We start from the raw sequence: 24,553 nt of genomic DNA, 5'->3' as shown, positions 1-24,553 counted from the left end.
GGGTGTGTGAGTGAGTCAACTGTGGACAGTGTGGAAGTGGGGAAGGCCCTTTCTTGGTCTGCACCGTGCTCCCCAGGGCTGGTGGAGTCTCCTAGCCTGGGTGTAGGATCCTTTATCAGGGCCTGGGGGCCCCTGCCTCCCCAACTCTCTCTGGGGCATGTGTGATACCTGGGCTGCTGAAACCAGAAAATGAGAGCGGTTCTGCACAGCCTCTCCCTGGAGGTGGCGTGTGTTTGTGCCCAGGCTGTTCAGATAAAGGACTTCAAGTGCCTGCCCCATGATATTGCTGTTCTGTACTGCAGGAGATGCGTGAGAAATCAGTGAATGACCGCCCCCAGCCCTGTGGGAGCTTAGGGTCTTACTGGAGGTAGGGGGAGAGGGGGAGGAGAGCAAACACACATGAAACAGCAGAGAGTAATGTGAGAGCATATAGCCAGTCACCAAATTGTAGGTTTCACACCAAATACTCTCCAAGTTCACAGAAAGGAGATACAGGTGATGTTTGTATTATCCTCCTGTGTGTTTTTAATCACTCAGTAATTGCCTCTAGGGTGTTTGCATTCCATTCTTTGATTCTCTCTGCCAAGTGTACTACCTCTCCTTTGCAGCAGTGAGGGGGAGGGGAGTTGCAGGGGAGGGTTAATTTCTCCACATTATATTGTAACACAGTTGGGAGAGAGCCAAGGATTAAACATTAGTACTATGTGGGTGTCTGATGCTTCCTTCCTCAGGTGGTAAGAGCAGAAGCCACTGCCTTTTGATGGCTTATGACCCTTGTTTTTGTCTGTTTGTGATCCAAGTCCCGACTTCAGTAGGGTTAGCTAGCCTATTTGGAGGCATGGCCTCGCTTTAAAGTAGGAGTCTCCTTCATCATTATTTCTCATTCATTCATTCAGCACATATCACAGAGCCAGACTCTGTTACAAGCTGATAATAGCAGTTAAAAGACAGGCAAGGTCCTTGCTCTCCTGGGATACACTGTTAGTTTGGGTTACTGATGATCAGCAAACACAGACATAAGTAAGAAAAATAACAGTAACAATTAAAATAGGGTGATGTTATATGAAGTGACTGGGAGCCTACTTCAGTGGGTGATTGCGAAGGGCTCTGAGATGATAATTCTGCTGAGGTCTGAATGACAAGGAACCAGTTAGAGAGTACGGGGAAGAGCATCCAGTACAAAGGTTGTTAAGTAAGAGAGAGCTTGGTATTCAGGGAGCAGAAAGGAGACCGATGTGGCCAGAGCAGGATGGGGAAGGAGGAGAGTGGTGCAAGAAGAGGATGGAGCTAGGCAGGGGTCAGATCATCTAGGATCTTGTAAGCCAAGGTAAGGGGCTTGAATTTTACTCTATGTGTGATGTGGAGCTGTTGGAGGGTTGAAAGGAGGAGTGTGTGTGATCTAACTGACATTTTAAAAGATCCATCAGGCTTTTGATGAGGAGGGTGGGTGGTACAGAGGCCAGGGTGGAAGCAGGAGAGCAGTTAGGTGGCTGTTGTGATGCCTAGTGTGCTGGCTGTTGACATGAAAAGAAGCGTATGAGTTCAGAGTATGTTTTTTAGATGGAGGCAACAGGACTTGTGAACATATGATGTGTAGCGGTTAAGGTAAAGGAGTGGAGGATGACTCCTAGGTTGTTGGATAGTGATGCTGATAATGGACATAGGGAAACCTGGAGGAGGAGTATTGGATTTGGTGGCAGTGAGGGGAGGAGATTCATTCTATTTTTGCCCTGTTAAAATTTAGATGGCTGTTAGTCATTGCCATTGTCGAGACACAGCCAGGGGACTTCCCTGGTGGCGCAGTGGTTAAGAATCCGCCTGCCAATGTAGGGGACACGGGTTTGATCCCTGGTCCGGGAAGATCCTACATGCCACGGATCAGCTAAGCCCGTGTGCCACAACTACTGAGCCTGTGCTCTAGAGCCCTCGAGCCACAACTACTGAAGCCTGCGCACCTAGGGCCCCCATACCGCAACGAAGAGTAGCCCCTGCTCACTGCAACTAGAGAAAGCTCGTATGCAGCAACGAAGACCAAACACAACCAAAAAACAAATTAAAAAAAAAAAAAAAGACACAGCCAGGTTCAACAAACATGAATTGAGTACCTTCTGTGTGCTAGGCGTTGTGTGATGCCCTTTCATATATCCTCACAACAACCTGAAGGATATTATTATTATTTCCTATTTGCAAATGGAAGAAATGAGGCTCAGAGACCTGAGGTGGCTTGTTCTGGTTTGAACCCAGATCTTCTGACCCCAGGACTCTGGGCTGACTTGTTGCCGAGGGTGGATATTGAAGGAGGCTAGTTAATACTGTGTTGGTGGCACTCACTTGGAGAGAGGATGGGGACCATATGTTGTCTCGCCAAGGCCTGATTCCCATGCTTCTGGAAGAAGGACCTGTCCTCAGAGTAATGCCAGTGTGCAGCGAGCTGCTTGACATTTTCAAATAGTGCAATCTCCAAAGACCACTTCAGTAACGTCCTCAGCCCCCTTAGGAAATGCCACACGAATAGCGGTGACACTTTACTAAATGAGCAATTTTGTAAAAGTGTTAAGTAAAACAAAACAAAAGTTTCTTAAGAAGTGTCGGGGGGAATGTAGAGATGCCATTTCGACTGTTGGCCGCTATCTCTTTACTCTGCAGCCCACATGGGAGCTGAAGGCGGGGAGGCAATTTCTTGTGTTTTTGGAGTTTGGGTTATTAATTCGGGGACCTAACTAGGAGTATTAGTAGGTTACCTGGAACCTTGGCTTTCTGGAGACACTGGGATTCAGAACAAAGATAGTAAGTGCCATAACAAGTCTGGAGGCAGTGCTGACTGTGGCTTAATGTCTGTAGGGTGACTCTTACAGCATTCTGAGAGCTGTATTGAGGAGCCAGAAGGTCCAGAGTGGCAGGTGCCGCCAAGCATACCAATGAGAAGAGCCTTGATAGAGTCCCCCCGTGGGCTTCAAGGCCGGATGCTTTCCTTACATTTTAAGTTGTCTCTTCTGCTCTTTATAGCAGGGGCCAGATAAGAGCTCGTGCTGGCAGAGCAGATCTGTCACACTCTCAGCATACCAATACCACCACTGTCAGAAAAGCCGATTTATCAGGCTGCTCCGACCTCCACTCTTGAGCACCATTCACATAACTCCAGAACTTCTTGCCATGACAGAAACAATGGCTGTGCTAAGCACATTGGAACCTTTATGTTTAACCAACCAGACTCACTGTTCACGTTATAGTCAAAATCTGTATGAATGGAAGAATTAATCTTGCAAAAATGTTGCAAGAAACTGTAGGACTCATTTACATTTTGACTAGCCCTGTCTGTGGCTGTAGGTGGGTTCTTCCTTCTAGTGAGCTCAAATCAGTCTCCAGTTCTCCCTGGTCCTCACTCTGTTCTCTTACCAAGTCTCCTGTGTTGGCTGTCATACTTCTTTAGGGCCTAACCCAAGTCCTTCCAGCCCAGGGCTTGTGAAGACGTGCTTGTTTACATGGATGGTTACCCATGGCCCGCCTTTATGGGGCTTGTCCTTCCCTGCCATCTTCCACCCGTGCTCCCTGGTCCTCTCACAGGTGAGACTGGCTGCCCTTCAACCTGGAGGGCTGCTCCTGGGAGGAAGAGTGGGATCTGAAAATACAGGCTAGGTTCTGCTCTACCTCATTTGCCGAGTTACTTTCTCAGTAGTCTGAAATGCAACAGAAGCTGTTGTATGGAGGAGAGAGAGTTTCTGTGCTCCATTGAAACCAGCCACCTGGCTCCCGGCCGGGTCACCTACATCACTGTCAGGGAGCAAGGTGGCAATTCAGGTTTAAGAACAGGTATTTCAGGGGATTTGTCTGTGCCTGCTAACTTCATCTTAAGATAGGGTCATAGGACATGAGATTCTTCATGGGTTTTAGAAAATCAAAAGTCAGGAAATGGGGCAGACTGGGGGCTTTTGGGCTGAGGGGTTAAGGACAGCAGGAAAAGTCAGAGGACTTTGCAATCTCCCAATGGGTGGGGGAATCTAGCATTCAATAGGCAACCTCCATTTGGTGAAGGTGAGCCTGGAGTGGTAGAAAGAGATCAGAAAGGTGGTGGGTGCAGGAACACTGGAGTTGACTGTTGTGGGCATGTCATTTCCCCTTTCTGGGCCTTTCCTCACCTGTGGCTTGATGTAACGAAACACAGCCTGCCCTGCTGGGTGTTTAGGCAGATTGAATGAAATAGTCCAAGGACCTAACTCTTCTTCCTTTGCCAAAAAGTGCTGAACCAGAAGCTCTGCCATTAGCAAGCTGGGCAAGTTTGATCAGAAACCATCGAATTTTAAGACCTCAGTATTCAGGAGGCATTACTACTTTTTAAAAATTTTATTTAATTATTATTTATTCGGCTGCATCGGGTCTTCATTGCTGCACGTGGGATCTTCGTTGCGGCACGTGGGATCTTTGGTTGCAGCGTGCAAACTCTTAGTTGTGGCATGTGGGATCTAGTTCCCTGACCATAGATCGAACCTGGGCCCCCTGCATTGGGAGCTCGAAGTCTTAGCCACTGGACCACCAGGGAAGTCCCCCAGGAGGCATTGCTTTGATTCATCTCTTTTCTCAATGTATTGAGTCCTTTTTTTTTTTTTTAATTTAGTCTTCCAATAACATCCCGTGACCCACATCTTCATTTATTTTTGCATAATATAGGAATAAAAATATCTGTGCTGCCTATCTCAGTGGGTACTTGGGAGGGTCAAATACAATAATGAATGTGACCACACTTAAAACTTCATGTAAATGCAGGAAATGGTGGTGATGGTGCTGTGGTTGATAACTGTTTTTAGCAAAAAGGGCAGCGTCCATATTAGGGAAGGAAGGTTGAGGAGCTGCCTCTAGGTCTGATCAAATGACAGCTATATTTTTGTCCACTTAAAAAAACTATCTTTCTTCTAATGTTAGAATGTGAGAATCATCACAGTGCCTACACCTTCCAGCTCAGGATTCATTTACCCAAGACCCTGGGCTTATTTAAGCTGGTACAAGTTGGGTGTGGGGAGCCCAGGAGTTGCTATTCAGGTTGTACAGTGTGTATGAAGGCATTGCTGGATGCCGGTTGCTGCTCCAAGCACATAGAAGATTTGCTCTTTGCTCACATCTACCAGAGATTCACCAGGCTGACCTTGGGATAGGACCAAAGGCTGTTTGGGGGCTACTGAGTGCCACACAGGTGGTGTCATTCAGAAATTTGGCCCTGGGCATAAGGGGAGGGAGAGGGAGTAGCGGTAGATGCTGCTGTTTTTCAGATGCCTTGACTTTAGGGACTTCTGATCTTGACCAGGAAGCTGCCAGCCCCACAGACTCCTAAGGGAAGGGGACAGCAGGTTAGCATGCAAAGAGCATCGAATTTAGAAATTGAAGACCTGGATTCATGGCCCAGTCTTATCACTTATTGACAAAGTTATCTTGAGCAAGTCTCTTAACCTCTCTGAGCCATTTCCTCATTCATAAAACAGGGGTCGACGGTGTTAATAGTTAAGATGTATAAGAAAAGGCTTTGTAGAGGTAATCATGGCTAGGAATTATTGTTATTCCCATTATGAGCAGAGCATTTTTTTTTTTTTTCCTCTAGGTAGAAATGAGGCAGGCTTAGGTAGAATGTTTTCAAATTCCCTGGTGAATGGAGATGGCTAAAAGAAACTGGGTGCAAATAAAGCCTAACCCATGAACACAATGCAAGGATTTCTGAAATAGGTGTTATGGGGGCCTGCTTCTCATCCTTATCCGGACGCTCATTCCTCAACTCTATTTTTTTTGGGAAGAACAGTCTGCTGCCTGCCAGATGAGGTCATAGGATTCCAAGGGCTTTGCCTGGAGCCAGGAGCTGGGAATTCGGAGGCTGGCAGTGGTTGGGAGGGTTGAGGGCGTGCTAGGGGTGGTGTGCAGTTGCAGGGCCAGGGAGCAGACTGGCCTGATAGCTCTGCCTATTTCACTTAGGGCTTATTAGGATTCAGGCTGCTCAGATCTCAGTGCCAGCTTTACCCAGACACCAGACGCAGGACGCTCTGACAGCTCCAGGGCAGAGTAAGGCAAACTTTGTAGGCTTAGAGGTTTTTTTGTTTTAACCTTTATGCTATGCTCATTTAAACTTACTAATCTCTGGGGTGAGTCAGGGCTCAGTTTGGGGATGGGGCTGATATCTTAACACTATCGAACTGAGATGATATGTTGACTCTGACAAGAAAAAGCATTTTAACCGTCTGTATAAGGAGCCTTAAAAAATGACCATGCCCTTTGATTTAGTAATGTTACTTCTGGGACTTTAACCCAAGGAAATAATTTGAATTGCAGAAAAAGCCCATATATGCAAACATATATTGACTATAATAGTGGGGGTGGGGTAGGGGAAGCACCTAAAATGTCCAGCATTAGAAGAATGTAAATCTTTCTAGAATGTAAGCACTGCGGGGTAAGGACTTTTTTGTTCACTCTGTATCTCTAGCACCTGAGGCAGTACCTGGCACACAGATGGCCAGTAAAAATTTTACATCTATATGATAAAACTATTTATTATTCACCTATTTCAAATGAAGACATCTTAATGACATAGGAAATTGTCTATGTTAATTGGATGTGAAAAAAGCAGGATACAAAAAAAAAAAGCAGGATACAGATTTCTAAATACAGTAAAATCATATTTTTTAAAATAAAATGATAAAAAAAAAAGAAAGCTAGGAAAGAGAAGAAACCCAGGTATATCTCTAGGTGGTGAGATCATGGGTGACCTATTTTCTTTCTATATTTTCTAAAATTTCTAAAACAACTATGATTTTGCGATTGAGAAAAACATTTTAACATAAATCATATTCTTTAAAGAATAGAAAAAGGAGGTTAGGTTAGTTTATCCGTGTGGATCAGAGCAGCAGCCTCTAGAGCCAACTCCTCCTTCCTTTCAAAGAACCAGGCAGCCTTTATGAATACACAAAACACCTACACACTTTGGTCGTGTCTGTCAACTCGGTGTGGAAGCTGATCCCTTCTCACTTCAAAAGGGTGATAGAAACTCCACAGTGTTGAAATTGTACAGGTCATGTTGCAGAGACATGCCCATACATTTATATCCCATCACTGAAGTGAAGACATTTTGTAGTAGGGAGAAGAATTTTAAGAAGATAGATTTTTCTGGGTGGATGTTAATTCTTAGGATTCTTTCCCTGGTTCATGGGTTTTGGAAGCTGTTGAAAGTGCCATCTGCTTTCCTTCATTCTTGTTTTCAGCTCGTGCCATCTTAAAGTAACTTTCGCTGAGTGAGTCAGTTTCTTGGAGTTAGCCCTTCATGGACTGTCTCTCTAAGATACAGTGCTGTCTTGGAGGCAAGACTTGCCTAGAATTGAAATCCTCACGTCTTAAGTGAGCTTTGGCGCCTGAGCTGGAAGTTTTTGGTTTTTCAGTGCAGCTGGCTTCTGGAGTGGTCTTACCCTGGGAGGAGTCTGTGTTGACCAGGGGTCCTCAGACATTAATGACCTATTGTTGTGTCTGTGAGCCTTTCCATTCACAGGATTTCTCATTCATTATCTCTCTTTCTCTTTAGCCATAACCAGCAGACCACAGCCTTCAGGCATCCTGTGAGTGGGCAGTTTTCTCCAGAAAATAGCGAATTTATTCTTCAAGAAGAGTAAGTACATTTGTATATTCTCCTTTTCCAGGCACAGCTTGGGAGCTTAAAGGCATTTGCTTAAAACAAAGCTTGTTGGACTGTTTTCTCTCTCAGACGTAGGGGCTTGACGTGGATTGTTTGATTCAAGGTGAAACTCGAGAATTTTGTTTGTCAATCTCTAGACTTCTTTCAGCGGGTAGATGTGGAAGCGGGGAGATGATATGGGGATGTGCTGTGATGGTTATTGTCAGAGCCTCTTCGTAGCTCCCTTTCCCCGAATGATCCTTTTCCCCTCAAGCGTCACCTAACACACTAGCTGTGCTCTGAGAGGACCCACTCACCTGTTGTGAGAGTACCTTAAATCAGCCTCAGGTCCAGCTGAACCAACCTCCTGAGGAGGCCTCATATAGGAGCCCAAAGCCAGGGCTTAAAAGAGAGGAGGGCTGGTGGCACCCATTGTCCCTGAACATTTTGAGTCCTTTCTGCTTGCTTTCCCTAACACGGGCACCGTCTTGCCCCTAGTCCCATTTCACCAGGGCCTCTGGGGTGCTCAGAGGTAGTTTGTACCACCCAGGGCTTGTCTGCTTAAAAATGCATGTACAGCCCACGCATACATTCTGGGGAGGTGTCCTCCCAAAAATGAAGGCAGAGAAATGTGTGCAAGTGTCTGTGTTCCTTTCTGATCATTTGAGATAGTTCTGTTTGAAGGAAACAATTCTGTCTGAGAAACTAATAGAGACCTTGGCTTTAAGCGTTTTTCTTTTTTTTCTTTAAAAAAAAATACACACACATACATATAATATATGTATAATGTGTGTGTGTGTGTGTGTGTGTGTATATATATATATATAATTTTTTTTTTGGCCGCAATACACGGCTTGTGGGATCTTAGTTCCATGACCAGGGATTGAACCCAATCCCTCGGCAGTGAAAATGCAGAGTCCTAGCCACTGGACCGCCAGGGAATTCCCAAGCGTTTTTTTTTCCCCCTTCAAATCATTTTTCTTCTGTTCAATCACCTAGATATGTTCAAATATAATCTTAAATTATCAGTATTTATATTTTTACAGCATTCCCCTTTCTCAGTACTTAAACTTTTAAACTAACACGGAAAATTTCAAACATATACAAAAGTAGAGAGATACAGTAATAAATCCGATATATTCATTACCCATCTTCAACAGTTTCCAAAACATGGCTGATTTTATTTTATCTGTACCCTCCCCCTCACCCCTGGATTATTTTGAAGCAAATTCCGAACATATTATTTCATCTCAATAGTGTTTTCAACTTAGAATCATTATCCAACAGAACTTTTAAAACTAGAAATCTGTAATTATGATCATACTGACATTCCTTGCATGTTTACTCTGTGCTGGGGATTTTATATGCATATCTCATTTAATACAATAATCCTGAGAGGTAGACCATCATCACCATCTTAGAGACGAAGATACTAAGACCCAAAGAAGTCACGTCACTTGCCCAAAGTTGCCTGGCTAGAAGTAGAAAAGCCAGGATGCCATCCCAGCCTGATCTCTTTTTGGTCAGGTCTAACCCTTGCCCTAGTCAGAAGCTGTTTGCTCAGTTATTTTGGTGCTCGTGGCCCACAGGACATGACAGCCAGACTGTGGGGCTTGTGGGGGGTTGGGGGGTGTTTGACTTTGAAAGCATTAATACTATTAGAGAAAGAGGGGATGCAAGGTAAAGATTGTCTTGTCTCCTACATTGAAAAAGACCTGCTGTGTAAAGACAAAGCCAGAATGTGGATTCTCCAAATTCCAGGTTGGAATGAGTTTGTTTATAGAATCCTGAAGGTTAGAAGCTCTTGGGAGGTTATTGAGTTCAGCCCCCCTCCTTAAGCATCCAGGAGACACGGGCGCCTGTCATTATTAAAGGTCTGGATGTAGAATCCATCAGAACATTTAGCTTGAGAAGTTACCAACTTTAATAAGAGCTTCTGGAGAAATGCACACTTTCCATCACTAAACACCTCTGTCACACACATCCTTTTTCTCATTGTTAACAGAAGACTTTATCCCTTGACCACTTCTGAGAAGGTAGCCTCTTTATCCTACCAAAATATCTCTGCAGCTAATCTCAATTCCATCCAGTTTCCAAGGAAAAGATATTCCTTCTTTTCAAGGGTCACTTTTTCCCTCTAGATCCCGTTTCCTGAATGTCATAAGGGGTGCTTGCTCATTTCAGATGATGGGTACAACTATATGGCCAGACATTCCTTGAAGCAGACAGAATGTGCTTTAGGCGTTGAGAGGAAGGGATGATTCCTATGAACTGATGTGGTAATTGCTGCACTTATTCATTGAATACTTAGCCAGTGCCTACATGTGTCAGGGGCTATGCCAGACTCTGCAGTTATAGCAGCAAACAAGACAAATGTGGTCCTGTCTGTGAAGAGCTTACGGTTGAGTAGGGAAGATAATTAAACAAGATATCACAAATGTGATAAATGTTCAAGATAGAGGGAACATAGGGTTCAATGGGAGTTGATAAAAGAGAGTTCTAACCTGGCTCAGGGATTGTGGAAGGCCTCTCCATGCTGGGAAAGGATGTTGTTTAAATTGAGACCTGTCCAGTCAAGGTGAACAACTTGTGCAAAGACGGAGAGGGGAGAGCATGGGGAATCTATACTAGTTGAGTTAGAATGAAAAACGAAGAGCACAAAGTGGATTCTGGAGATACTTGGGAGGTAAAATTGACAGGACTTGGTGATTGATTGGCTGTGATGGGGACGAAAGAGAGGGAAGACTTTCTTGAAGTGTCTGGCCCTAAACTGGAGGAAAGGGTAAGATTTAGATAAGAGAAGATAAGTGTGCACGAGTGTGAGGGTCATTCACAGCTGAGGGAAGTGTGACCAGCCTTGGCAAGAAGACTGACATGCCACTTCCCAGAACTTCTGCCGCTAGTGTCCTTGTCCCCATGGTGAGCCACAGCTGCCTCCCGCCTCTGCAGGAGACCCTCCAACACTAGCAGAAATAAGGCATTACCCTATACATCCACCAGAGGGCAGACAGCGGAAGCAAGAAGAACTACAATCCTGCAGCCTGTGGAATGAGAACCACATTCACAGAAAGATAGATAAAATGAAAAGGCAGAGGACTATGTACCAGATGAAGGAGCAAGATAAAACCCCAGAAAAACAACTCAATAAAGTGGAGATAGGCAGCCTTCCAGAAGACTGACATGTATTGGAGGTTTGTGAAGGAGAGATAAGGTTGGAGAGGGAGGTTGCAGCCAATTATCCAAATTGCTTCCTCTATCCAAATAGACTTGGCTTTTCCTCCAGGTAAATCCTGGGGGAGCTCCGGAGGGTGAGTGAGGCATGATTTGCCTTCCCAGAAACCATTTTTAAAAACTGTGCTAAGGAATATGATTTCCACTTTGTTCCCTTAGAGGAGCTTAATTTTGTTGTGTAGTGTGTTATGTGATGAGAAAAAAAAGGCTGAGATGACCGTTCGTGTCTTTATATCAGCTCTCAGATTAATGTGTTGGGTAGAAAAAGGAAAACTGGCTCTTTTCTTTTCCTTCTCCAAAAGTCTGTTACGGTCACATTGACTCCTCTCGCCAGAGCCTCTGCCTCGGTTTCACCACTTCTAGAGTGGTGGTTCTCAAAGTGTGGTCTCTGAACCAGCATCCCCTGGGAACTTGTTAGGGATGCAGTTCTCAAGCCCCACCCCAGATCTACTGAATCAGAGATTCTGGAGGTAGGACCCCCATAAACTGTGTTTTAACAAGCCTTCAGGTGATTCTGCTTCTGGTAAGAGTTTGAGAACCACTGATTTAAACAACCTGCTGTTCCCATCTCCCTCCTGAATTACTCCCAGATTCTTCTATTTATCCTTAAGTCTCCTCCACATAACCCATCATTCTTTGGGCTGCAGTGGCAATCTCAGATGGATTTTAGTCAGATAATCTTGGGATTCTTTATCCTGTGAGAAGAAAAAAAACATTCTCCATGGTGACTTCCTTTAGAGCATTACTGATGTGAACAGATAACCCATCTCCCGCACTGCTGGCAGGTGGGGCTCACCTGAGCTGTTTGGTGTACCAGGTGCATGCCCACCAAAAGATTGTTTCCCATCTTACTGATTAGAAGCATGGAGAAGAGAAATAATGTGAAAGCTGTGATCTGGTGGATCTAGAGGACATAAACTCTGAATGTTCTAGTTTCTGTTTCAGTAATACAGGTTCAGTCAGGATAGTCTAGGGTCTGCTCTGGTAATAACAACGACAAATAAAATCTCAGTGACTTAGAACAATTAAGGTTCTCACTTTTGCCCCATGTGTCCATCATAGGTCCCCTGAGGGGTTCAGCTCTGTCACCTTTACTGAAGGACCTGCATCTCTGTGCTTCCATGAAACTTGGTGAATTGTGCACCGGCTCTTTCACTCACATCTCATTGGCTAAAGCGAGTCACATGACCACTCCTAACTCCAAGGGGGCAGGGAAGTGCTTTTCTACCAGGCGTCTGGGGAGGAAATCAGAAATATTTGTTGGTCAGCACTAATGACTACACTTAATAACCCACAGTGCAGATTTATTAAGGGAAGCAGGACCTTTTGAGACTGTCGCTGACGAGCATCTTTTGTTGCATGACTAGCGTTTGTTTTTTCATTTCACCTTTTCTGTTATGCTACTGAGTTCTTTGTTAGAACCCCCAAGGCAGGTGGGTATCAGTCAACAGGTCCTGCAGCCTTGACTCCCAGGGGAGACCCCTGCACACCCAAGCCAACGGGCATGTGGAAATCCCTCTTGGAAGAGCTGATATAAGCCCAGGCTGCATTAATAAAAATATAATGTGTAGAGAAAGGGGGAGAATAGTTCTGGTATACCATGGTGTTTGTGGACTACTTCATTAATTCATTCTGAGTTTATGGAGCCCCAGGGACATGCCAAGCCCCAGACGCTCTGATCTGGGTACTAAGTTTCAAGAGGGATGTTGAGCAATTGAGATATCCCTGAGGAGGGGAATCCCCTTATGAAAAGGGGTGTGGAAACCCTGTCCTATGGCCGATCATGTTTAGTCTTTAGGAGAGAAGATGAAGGAGGATGTGCTGTAAGTCTTCAAGAAGGGCTGGCAGGTGGAAGTGGGGTATGTTTATCACGTGGCTGCCAAAGGCAGGCATCAGATCAATGAGTAAAAGTAAAAGGCAGGCAAATTTCAGCTCAGTCTCTAATTTTCTAGGAAGGAGATTTTCTGTCATCCCTTGTTTCAAGATCTAGAATTTCATCTTTAACATTAAATGAAGTAATCTACTTCTTAGAATAAGAGTTGGCTTTTTCCACTAATAATAATATTGATATTATTATTATTTGTATAGCTAATACTTAGAGTCCTTATGATTTATTGTCAGGTACTTTTCTAAGTGCTTTCCATATATTAATTTCCACAACAGTCCTTTGAGGAAGATAACGTTATTATCATGGCTACTGAGGCACAGAGAGGTTAAGAGTCTTGCCAGAAGTCACACAGCTAATAAGTGGCAGAGTTAGGACTTGAAACCAAGTAGTCTGGCTGCAGATGCTATGCCTCTAACTACTACACCTACTGCCTCTCATTTCAGTGGTCTTCAGGAGACATTCCCCTTCCTTGGCTGTACTTAGGCGTTAATGTGTTGACTAAGGCTACTGCTACTTAGAAATTTTAATTGTAATTGTATTTGCAGTAATGAAATTTGATCTAATAACTTCATGCTTGCTTGAAAGGAGCCAGCTTCCCTGGTAGTCTCTTCTCCAGAAAACATCCTCAAGCCTTTTTACAGGGCTTCAGTTACAGTGATTGGATCATTTGGTCTCTTCTGAAGGCCTCTTTCCTGATTCTCAGTGATTTTCTTGAATTGGGAACTTGTGGCTTAAAGGACCACACCCAGGGGCCCTCATAAAGGCGGAAGCCTTGGCACAGAGAACTCCCAAGCTGTGGTTTTGGTGGTTGGTGCCGTGCGCAGGAGCATTTACTCCTCAGTGCTGGGATGCCCAGGAAGCCACTGACAGACGCCTCTGCAGCTCTTGGGGAAGAGGAGAGAAGCATTCCGGAGCCGTGAGGCTGGCAGCTGACTGACAGCAGGCTGTGTACACTGATCCCCAGGCTCTGTTAAACATTTGATGACGAGGTGGGGCCTGGTTGAGAGAGTATGCGCTCTGGAAGTTCAGAAGCCTGCTCTGCTCAGAAGCCAGCTGTAAGGCCCCCAAGATCACCTTGGAGTTTCCTAACTAGGGGAGAGGACCCTTGCCTGGCCTGTCTTTCTGGGCAACCTAGGAAGTTTAGCTTGTTCCTTCCATTGAGGTCTGAGCAGCCCTTCGTTTTCTCATTGGACTGCTTAGAAAAAACCACAGTTGGAATTGCTTAGAATTTCATGAGTGGTGTTTGGAGGATAAGACTTTAAAAGATACTATCTTGCTGAAGGTTAGATTTACCTTCCTGACCTTTGACCTCTTTGGGGGTTCACTCTGCAGGTTGCAGGGCAAGACTCCCCAAGGCATATGCTGATTATGCCTGGGGGTGGGGTATCTCCTGCTGCTAGAGATGGCTGTCTCCCATTCTTCCTGCAGTTTCAAGTTGGTGAAAGCTCACAGTGAGAGATTAAGAACCCAGGTTGGCAGAGGGGGTGCGCTACAACTCTGAGCTCGGAGGAGTCTGTCCTGTAGCTCATCTGCTGAGCCCCGGGCTGTGAGGCTGATGTGTTGCTGTCTGTGGCTGATACAGCCAGCACCTTGTCTTTCCAGACTGGCAGTCTTGGGCTAGCTTTGCCTGTTGCATTTGGTTGCCATGGCAGCAGAAAAATGAGGAAAAATGGGAACACCTGGCAAGCAGATGCAGAAACTTGACTGTTCAGTTTTCCTTCCTGGTCTAAGAGACGGTGTTGGTGACAATCACAGGTAAGGGAAGAGGTGATGATGGTGTCCTTAGTTCATTCAGACACCTGGGTGTTGGCCTGGCTTTTGATGTTGATGTTTCGAGGGGCATTGGCACTGGGGATGCAGTCGTTGCCGCACGGCAACCACGTCTCCGGCTGTCTGTGCTGAGGTAGATGCTGCAGTGGTGGCTTTGCTGTGTGTGGAAGGGAGGCTGCTGCTCGCACAGTGATTTTGTCTTCCTGTGACTGCCCTCCTTGTCCTCTTCTTTTACCTCCTCTCGATCTTGGAAGTACCCAGATCTCCATTAGAAAAGGCTATTTCCTACTGTGTAAAGTGGCTGCCTGGTTATCCAGGAGGAGCAGATTTGCTTAGAAAAGGGCTTGCCAAAGCCTGGGGTTAGAATTGTAGCATCTCTGAAACAGCAGAACAAAGGTGAAGAGGACAGTAGAGGTCAAAGTCTGGTTCTCCCTCGGCATAGACAGAGACATGGAGCCTGGACAGCAGAAGAGACTGGACCAGGCTCATACGGCAGAGCGGGACTCAGGCCAAGTTCAGGACAGTGCTTGGGTTTGAAGGTGGGAGAGAGGAGCCCTCGAAGCTCGCTGGGTTGTTGCTGTGCCGGGTGAGGGCTGCCTTTTGGGCTGCCGTTTGGGCTGGTTTCCAGCCCCCGAGGTGGTGTGGAGTAGGGGGAGGAATGGGAGCTTGTGTTCAAGAGAGGAGCTGGGGGTGAAGGGGAAGGAATGCAGGAAGCCTTAGCTGAGTAATGAGGCCACAGTCGCTGAATGAAAACCCCTGTCAGACAGCCTTCCCCGGGGTGTTGGGAGTGTGTACAGGGAGTGCTGGTGGTCCGTCTGTGTGTCTCTTTCTCTGGGAAGACGGGGTGTGGAGATGTCTGCCTGTTTGGGACAAGAACTTTGTTTTATTCCTGCTTTTCATTGTGTATTGCTCTCCCCAGACCCCTTAGGGTAGTGGGTGTGAGCGGCTTAAAAACTGCTGGTTGTGCTGGTTGTTTGTGAGTGTGCCTGTTCTCATGCACCCAGTAATCTCAGCTGAGTTCTCCATGTAGAGTCCTTGAGGAGAGAGCATGAATTGGGGTGCCTATTTTTCTTTCTTTCTTTTTTTTTCTAAAAGGGCTTCAAATGCTTGGCTTTTTAAAAAATTAATTAATTAATTAATTAATTTTTGGCTGTGTTGGGTCTTCGTTTCTGTGCGAGGGCTTTCTCTAGTTGTGGCAAGCGGGGGCCACTCTTCATCGCGGTGCGTGGGCCTCTCACTATCGCGGCCTCTCTTGTTGCGGAGCACAGGCTCCAGACGCGCAGGCTCAGTAGTTGTGGCGCACGGGCCTACTTGCTCCACGGCATGTGGGATCTTCCCGGACCAGGGCTTGAACCCGTGTCCCCTGCATTGGCAGGCGGATTCTCAACCACTGCGCCACCAGGGAAGCCCGGGGTGCCTATTTTTCTAGGAATTAATGGGACACAGATGTCATCTTATGATGTCTTCTTCGTAAGAGATTCCTGATTTCTCATAGCTTCCTAACCTCCCATCATAGCCTTGAAGACTCTTGACATTATCTTTCTCCTGGAGAAAGAAAGGGAGGCCAACCCCGTAGCCACAGGGTTATTACACGTTAAAGAAGCCCCAGCGAAGGTGTGTATAGGGCTGTTTATAGGAAATGATTGCTGTTCAGAAGTTAATGGTCTGGTACCTTCAGCTTTCTGGAGAGAAGTGCCTTAGAAATAAAAATAAAGTATACCTGAGATTTAAATTCTGGAGTCTCCACTGGTAACAGGGACAAACAGTGCTTTTCGTTGAGTGCAGTGCTTCGTGGCTTTCGAAGCGTCATTTCAGTCTACATAACCACCTTGTGAGACGAGAGTTCTTTTCACCTCATTTTGCAAAAATGGAAATTGAGGCCCAGAATAGTGACGTGACTCTTGGAGAGTCAGTAAGCTGCAGAGCTTTGTTGAGATCCTGTTATTCTGGGCTCGTGGTCTTTCCACCACCCCAGGATCTTCTTGGTTTGGGGGTTGCTCTTGGGGTTGAGAAGAGCAAAAGCCTGTTTCCGCCAGACCTTGGGACTTGCCGTGGGATGGTATCTCTGTGGCGAAGCCTAGGTTTTGGAGTCCAGCTTCTCTCTCGGGCAAGTCATTAATCTCTCTGAGCCTCAGTTTCCTCTTTGACAAAATGGAGAAGGTAAAACTGGCTTTGCAAGGGTAAGTGAGATAATGCAGGCAAAGTGCCTGACACAGCAGGTGCTGGACAAATACAGCCTGGTCCCTGGGCTTGCTGGACCTTGTGTACCCGTCCCTAAGGGTTGGTGATACTTGGCCTGGCGACCTACCTGTTGCAACAGCAATAGGGTCTTGCTGTGCCGCCACTTCAGTCTGCTCCAGTTTCTGATGTTGACTGAGAGGCAACTGAGGAGCCCATTAACCAAGCTCACCTAAATTCAGACCCAGCAGAAAGGAGTGGCTTCTGAATTTATAACTTCTCTCTCTTACTACGTCTGACAGTGTTATATGCATTTGCTCCTGGAAATGTAGGAAGCAGAAGCAGCTCCTTTTGTAGATGGGTAAATTGAGGGACAGAGAAAATGACTTCCTGCCCAGGTTCACCTGACACATCCTTGAGGAAGTTCAGAGTAGAATGAAGGTCACTTTCCTCCTGGGCTTCTCCAGACTGATTTTTGTGTGGTTCTAACTTCTTTTGTTCTTTTCAGAGGGGAGGCAATTGAGTTAAAACTCTAGCTCACTGTTTTGAACTTCAGCCCACACCCCTCCGGCAAATAATCAGCATTCATGTAGCCCAAGTCAAGGAAAGAGAAGTCTTTGTTCAAATCATCCCACTGTACTTTGGGATTCAGGATAGCACAGAAACCTGGCAAACAGGCTTTTAAGGTAATAGATTTTATTGAATGACACTAAGAGTCTGCCTTCCCCTCGTGTGTGCAGTTTTTTTGTCGCCTCTGCCGGCATCTGTGTGACTCATGTGCCTGAGGGCATGCTGCCGGGACCGAACCACCTTCACAGCTGCTCAGCTCAGGGCCACAGGCTCTTCTTCTCTTCTCTGGGGGAGGGCGCTGTTCTTGAGTAAGACCTGTCAGGAGTCTGGGGAGTTGAGGACAAATCAGTGTCTGCCCTGTCAGACTTTTAAGTGGGGAACACACCTGTAAGGCGTAACTGGCTGGAGCAAATGTGCCAGAATGCCCACATCCAAGTGATTGTTGCTCCTTTCAGAGTTGTCTCTTCAGGAGGCTACACACACGCTCCACTGATGTTCCCACTGCTCAAAATAATGTGGTCAACGACCTCTAGCAGTTTCCATCAGAGCCACCTTTTCAGCCAAGTGAGAAAATTGTTTTTGAGACATTTTTCATATCCTCATTTTTGAATACCAAATGGTGTCCCAAGCGTGACCACCATCGTTTTTTGGGGTTTTTTTTGTTTTAAACCAGTTGAAATTCCAGATAACTTCTAGTGATTTCCAGAAGTGATAGTCACCCTTGGAGGGACCTAAGAGACCATGGCCCATGCTGAAGAGATTCAGAGGAACATCCTCTGAATGCAGATCTTGTTACTTGGCCAGGTGGGTAGCTGTGTGCACCTTGTTCTTTCAAAGAGTCAGGTCAGGGACTGCTAGGTAATGGTTGAGTCTTTTGCTTGAGTGGGGAGTCCTGGTGAAGACACGCTCCCTGTTTGTAGAGATGACATGGTCCCCTCTCTGGGGCAGATTTAGTTTGGACTTCAGTCCTGTCTGCTAATAAGGCAGCTTTCTCTGGATGTTGCTGAGCAGAGGTCTCTATAGTCATGGAGAACGAAGTTGTCTTCATGTGTTTCTCCCTGTCCTCACCCCGCCACCCCTGTCCCATCCCTCACTAATGTTCAGTGTTGGGGCCACAAACAGTCCTTTTCCAGCTGAAATCTGTTCATACCTGGCTCTCCAGGTGGTAGTCGTACCTTCTTTCCTCACCTACCCAAGGCTGCAAGGAAGTCATCTTTCTTCCTGCACTTGTGGCTGGAGGAGCTTCCCGGCCAGCCAGCATCCCAGAAGCTAGTGTAGGGAGGGGACATGGGGTTAGAATACAGGAAGATGACTACAGTTAGAGCTCAAGATTGTAAGGTGCAGAAATGGCAAAAGTGGTGGGCATCTGTCCCAGATTTCCTGAGTAATCACAAATCCAGATAGTCTCTTCTTTGTCTCACAGAGTAGTGATGGCATATCTAGTTGATGGAATGTGATGCAGTCATTTAAAATGACATGGATGAGTTTAAAAGAAAGTAGAGGGACTTCCCTGGTGGTCCAGTGGGTAAGACTGTATGCTCCCAATGCAGGGGGCCCGGGTTCAATCACTGGTCAGCGTACTAGATCCCCCATGCCGCACCTAAGGGCCCGCGTGCTGCAACCAAAGATCCCACATGCCGCAACTAAGACCTGGTGCAGCCAAATAAATAAATAAATATTTTTTTTAAAAAAGAAGAAGAAGGGCTTCCCTGGTGGCGCAGTGGTTGAGGGTCCACCTGCTGATGCAGGGGACACGGGTTCGTGCCCCAGTCCGGGAAGATCCCACATGCCGCGGAGCGGCTGGGCCCGTGAACCATGGCCGCTGAGCCTGCGCGTCTGGAGCCTGTGCTCCACAACGGGAGAGACCACGACAGTGAGAGGCCCACGTACCACAAAAAAAAAAAAAGAAAAGAAGAAAGGAGAAGATGTTTATATTACAATAAGTTTAAAATTCAACATGCCAAATCGTAAACACAGTAGGATCACAATTATATACAAACAAAAAAGCACACATCCCCCCCCCAAAAAACACAGGCATATAAAAGAGAATGAAAGTAAATATACCAAGTATTAAAAATGACTTTTCTGTGGGTAACAGGACTATGATGATTTTTTTCTTTCGTTTTAGCTTTTTTTTTATATTTCTCAAGTATTCTGTAATAACCGTCATATCAGTGTCTTAAATGGGAGCCAATTAAACTTGATAAAATCCCAAACAAACCTTTCTTACTGTTGGACTTTGTGTCCTGAATTTTGGCTTAGAGATACAGCTGCCGTGACTGAGATAACCTGAGAACTCTTCTTCCTTGTCTCAACCTCTGTAAATCTGAAGTCAGGCAAGCCCAGGTTCCAGGAAGATGTTTCGGGCATAGTTCTGTCTGGAGGCAGGGGCTGGACAAGGCAGCCTCTCAGAGCCCCTTCCCACCCCCGGTTGGCGATTATCTGTGCTGCACACAGCTTCTGCCAACACTGAGCGGACTCTAAGTGTGGTGACATTCTCTGAGTGGGGAGCAGTAACAAAAGTCTGGCTGGGATGGAGGCCGGGGGCGGGGAATCTGGAGTGAGTGCCTGAGCTGACAAGGAGCCAGTGATCTTTCTGCCTGGTGGGACTTGCACCTCCAGCTGCCAAGCATCCGGCAGGGCCCAGCCGCTTGGAAAGCTGGTGCCCGCTGCAGTGGTCCTGCTGCTGGCACAGCTCAGAGAGCACGGGGGTCACAGCTACTTCCGCAAAGGACTTCCCTAATGGTACAGGGTGTCAGGTCTCTGTCTTGGGGTGTGGGAAGGATCACTTATCCTTTGAGCAGCAGTGGTTTTGAAGGAAGCAGCGTGTCTCCAGGGTGGAAACTAGGATTTTCCCTTGTAGCACCCATGTAAAAGTGAGCCTGGCGAACAGACATCCAGAGCGTGTCTTCCTCAGCTGTGTCTTGCCTGGATCCTCCATCTCCATCTACTCAGGGCCCTGGCCCAGGCCTCCAAATCGGATTTTCTCCACTCCTCAAGCCAAAAGCTTCAGTTTACTGCAGCTACCTGGGTCCTGTTGTCCATCAGAGCAGCAGACAACCCAGCCATAGAATGCTGGGACTTACACTTTGAGGAAGGCTTAGGGATCCTAGAGTTAGCAGGGTCTGGGAATCAAGCGTTGAGCTGTTTAAGGATAGGGATTGGATTGTGCGGAGTCATTCTGCTGCCGCTGCTGCTTTGAAAGACTCTGGCAAATGCTGGGGCTCCGTGGAGGCAGGTAAGAAGGGTTCTCTGTGATGGCTCTTAAGTGCTATACCATGATGTTCCCAGGGTGCTGGCCCTCCCAGGGCAGGTGGACCTTCTTGGTGGGACGCATGATGTTGCTGGATGCTGATGGGGACACATCAAGGGGAACTTCACTGGGGATGCAGGCGTGCTTCATTTCTTCGTGCTCTCCAGGCATGGCACAAGGGGTTAATATCTTCAATGGCTCTATTTTGGGGCTAATGGAGTGTTCCTAGAATAAGACTCTTTGTTGAGTAATCTATTTTGGGAGGCAAGCCCCACTGGCATTTATGTAAGCGATTCTGTATATCTGGGGGTGTGGATGTGAGCGCAAGTGGTTTCTTGTTACTAATTAGAAACAGCTTCTTTTGGGAGCCAGGGGAAATGGAGGTGTGTGTGTGTGTGTGTGTGTGTGTGTGTGTAAGGAGTGTGGATTGCTTTTGCTGTAAAGAGTGGGGTAAACCGTGTGTGCCCATCTGATGGGGCAGTTGCCACAAACACCCGAGTAAGAAAATAAAGGTGGGGACCTTGAGACAGCAGGCAGCAATGACCTGGCCCCTTCGTGGAGTGTCAGGCTGTGGAGATTGCCCATCTGTCATGCTCTTGATTCCCTGAAGCACGTGGGTGGGCTGGGTGTCGTGGCCCTCTAACAGCAATCTGGAGTTAGGTGGTGTCTAGAAGATCTGTCCTGGGCTGTTTAAGGTCCATCAACCAGTTCTAACCTGAAATAAATCTCAGATTCCACTTCCCACTGTGGCCTGGCCACTTAATCACTGGATTCCCTTCTGTCTCCCCACAGGCCAAATCCACATATGTCGAAGCAAGAGAGAAACCAAAGACCGTCCAGCATGGTCAGTGAAACATCCACTGCCGGGACCACTTCTACCGTGGAGGCCAAGCCTGGCCCCAAGGTGAGCTCCTGGCCATTTCCCCTCTTCTGCATTTTGCCAGGCCCCTTTGTAGCCAGAAACCCGTTTGATCTTCACCATAGTTTTGTGAGGGAGACATGTAATAAGTATTCTCCCCAGATGACAGATAGGAAATTGTGGCCAGTTGGGGTTATGTCACATGTCCAAGAAAACAGGTGATTGCTGACAGAACCAGGACTGACATCTACGGCCTTCGCCGCATTCTTCATTTTCCTGTCGTGTCTTTGGAGGGCCACACCTCTGTTCACATGTGTGTCAAAGACCGCGTGGTGAGATTCACAACAGAAGGGCCCAGAGGCTTCTGTGCCCACGTTATGGAAGCACTGACTGAGGAGCAGGGAAGAGAACCAGCATTGCAGAGAAGGGGAGGGTGCTGAGGAGTGAACCAGATGGGAGGGGTAAATATCTGGAAATTGGCAAATTCTGTGACCAGAGTGTAGCATTGCTCCAGAAAGCCATAGGACATATTAGGGCCAGAAGCTGCTGGTGAAAGTTGATTGAAAAATCCCTTTACGTTTTTTTTCCTCTGTGACCCAAACAGGAAGCTTGCTAGCTCTTGCACCCACCTTTTAACTAGGATGCTGCGGCCGTGTGCACGCCCATTCTCTGTCTTCTTGCTGTTCTTTTGATCAGAGGGCGCTGCTGCATAGATGACGGCACAGGGAGCCTACAGCCCTCCTATCATGCAGATGCTTCTTGGGCCTCCCCAAATGCCCCTTGCTGCTAGAGTTCAAGTCTGCTCTTTCCTAGATCATAAAGTCCAGTAAAGTCCACAGCTTTGGGAAGAGGGACCAAGCCATTCGGAGGAACCCCAATGTTCCGGTGGTGGTGAGGGGCTGGTTGCACAAGCAGGTGAGGAGACTGAGGAGGGAGGGGTGGCAGGGAGGTAGTTCTTGCTGAATTCCTTCCTTACCCTGACCCCCGGGAACTGGGAACAGGCTCTTAATAAGCTTTCTGTTCCTGAGTTTGTCTGAGGCCAGTAGATTCTGCCCGCTGTGCTAAGCGACTTGCTGTTCGTTTTTGTGAGTTGGCAGTCTGCTCAGTGGCTGCAGTTTCCTTCCCCAAACACTTAACCGCTTTGGTTCCCAGTGCTCTTGGCTGTCCTGGGACTCGGGCCCAAGTGTGGGTGGGTCAGTATGAATCCAGCCTTACTGCCAATCCTCTGCCAGCACTTGCCTTCCTGATGTGAAAGAGCCTTTGTTATCATTTGCCTGAAAAATCCCATCCTTTCCTTTCCCCCAGTCTAACACACATACCTGGCATCCTAGCACCTCAGGTTCCAAATCAGCCAAACTCAGCTCATTGTCTCCTCACCCCTTACCTGTCTTTTTCCCCTGAACTGTTTCTTCTGGATCTTGGTGGAGGTACCACCATTTTCCCAGGCACCCAGGTTAGAAACTTCAGCACCATCACCAGCTCCTTCTCCCACAGGCCATCCTTCATCTCTAGCTTCACCACACTTCACCACAACTTCACCAGAGGCAGTTGTTCTGCCTCTGGTCCTCTGGCCTTGGATAGGCTGTGAGCCCCCAGGGTCAGAGAACACGTCCCTTTTGTCTCCTCCCTTCTCTTCTTGCCATCCATCCATTCATCTACCCACCCACCCACCAAGTGCCTGCCGTGTTCTAAGTGCTCTCACAGCAACGACAAAGAGATGAGTAACATGTGGTTCCCGCCCTTGAGGAACTCCTGTCATAGTCTGCAGGGGGAAACATAGAAACACCTCTCACGTGTCATGTCATCACCCAGCACAGTCTCTCACATAGCATATTATCCAAAAAAACACAAATTCTGAGAGCAATGATGTACATTTTTACTAAAGGCTTTGTGGGAAAACAGAGGAAGACATTACCTTTCACACCACACAGAATAAATTCCTAAATGTCCCCTTGAAATCTCCCACAGCTCTCCAGCCTCTTCTGGCCGGTACTCCTCTGGCACCACCCTCTCTTAATGATTCCCTCTTCCCTCACAGCTCTGTTCTCATTCTCTTTTTTTACCTGAGTAATCTAACCCTCTGACTTTTTCCACTTGCATCCCCGTCTCCGTTAAACAAAAGGATGCTCCTTTGAAATGTGGAGGTAGAGGGGAGGTATTGTAAATAATTCTTCTCCCCAACAGACACCCCCTGGCCCAGGCCCCTCGGCTCCTTGGCTGTAGCTGTAACCAAGGTCTGTGTACAGTGCTGTGGGCACACAGCAGAGAGAATGTAGCTATGCTTGGGGGAGTCCTGAAAGGCTTTCCAGAGGAGATGACATTTGAAGCAGATGTGGAAGGATGGAGAAGAGCTTTTCAGACAAAGCAAGTATCGTATGCCAGACCATCTGGTTAATGCAGGAGATAAAACCAAGAAACGCAGGAGCTTAGCAAGTTTTTAACTTTAGCAAGTGGAGAATGAATAAAACTTTAAAAAATTTAACCTGTCAAAAACTTTTGCAGAAGGAAGACAATTTTAACAGCTAAAAATGGCTCTGGAATTTTCCTAGGTTTGGGAGAAAAGTGACCCTAAAACTACTATTTTCCTACCCTAGCCATATTTTTAAAAAATTTTCACAAGAAAATCCAGGTCTTTTTCTGTTGAAAGGAAGGAAAAACACAGCAAAATCAGTCCTTTGTGGTAGATAACTGAACTTACTCAAATGAGAACTTTGCCTCATTGATTAATTAGCTAACTTAAACTCTTTGTTTCATACTATGTAAACCAATTTTCTAATCAGTATAAGTGAAGGTATTTTACAGTGTAGCACCTGAATCAGTGAATGAATGAAGGACGGAAGGAATAAATAAATAACTTCCCTTTTGTTAAAAACTGATTTCTTTCTTAATGGATGAACTGTATTTTTGGGTTTTTTTGGCCACACTGCACGACATGTGGGAGTTCCCCAACCAGGGATCGAACCCACGCCCCTTTTAGTGGAAGCATGGAATCTTAACCACTGGACTGCCAAGGAAGCCCAAGAACTGTATTTTTGAATTCATATCTTCCTTTCTAAAAGGAGGATGCTTATGATACACTAGTCTGTTTATAGGAAACAAAACTTCCTGGGGATAAACCATCATTGGATCTAAATTTTAATGTCCTATTCAAAGGATGGCTATGCAGTA

General features: G+C 46.5%; 1 protein-coding gene across 11 annotated transcripts in view; it reads left to right on the top strand.

Moving 5' to 3' along the window:
* The window catches only part of PLEKHA7 (pleckstrin homology domain containing A7), a 209,981-nt gene that overhangs the window by 117,765 nt on the left and 67,663 nt on the right, over nt 1-24,553 (top strand). For all 11 annotated transcript variants that reach the window (XM_029207393.1, XM_029207390.1, XM_029207388.1 and 8 more), the window contains 3 exons: nt 7,547-7,630; nt 21,319-21,430; nt 22,199-22,300. In XM_029207393.1, coding sequence (XP_029063226.1) covers nt 7,547-7,630; nt 21,319-21,430; nt 22,199-22,300 — 298 coding nt within the window. The remainder of the gene's footprint in view (nt 1-7,546; nt 7,631-21,318; nt 21,431-22,198; nt 22,301-24,553) is intronic.

This window comes from Monodon monoceros, unplaced genomic scaffold (assembly GCF_005190385.1).
Source record: "Monodon monoceros isolate NGI ecotype Baffin Bay Population unplaced genomic scaffold, NGI_Narwhal_1 Super_Scaffold_7, whole genome shotgun sequence".
Lineage (NCBI taxonomy): Eukaryota > Metazoa > Chordata > Mammalia > Artiodactyla > Monodontidae > Monodon > Monodon monoceros.
This window is presented reverse-complemented; position numbering and strand designations above follow the sequence as displayed.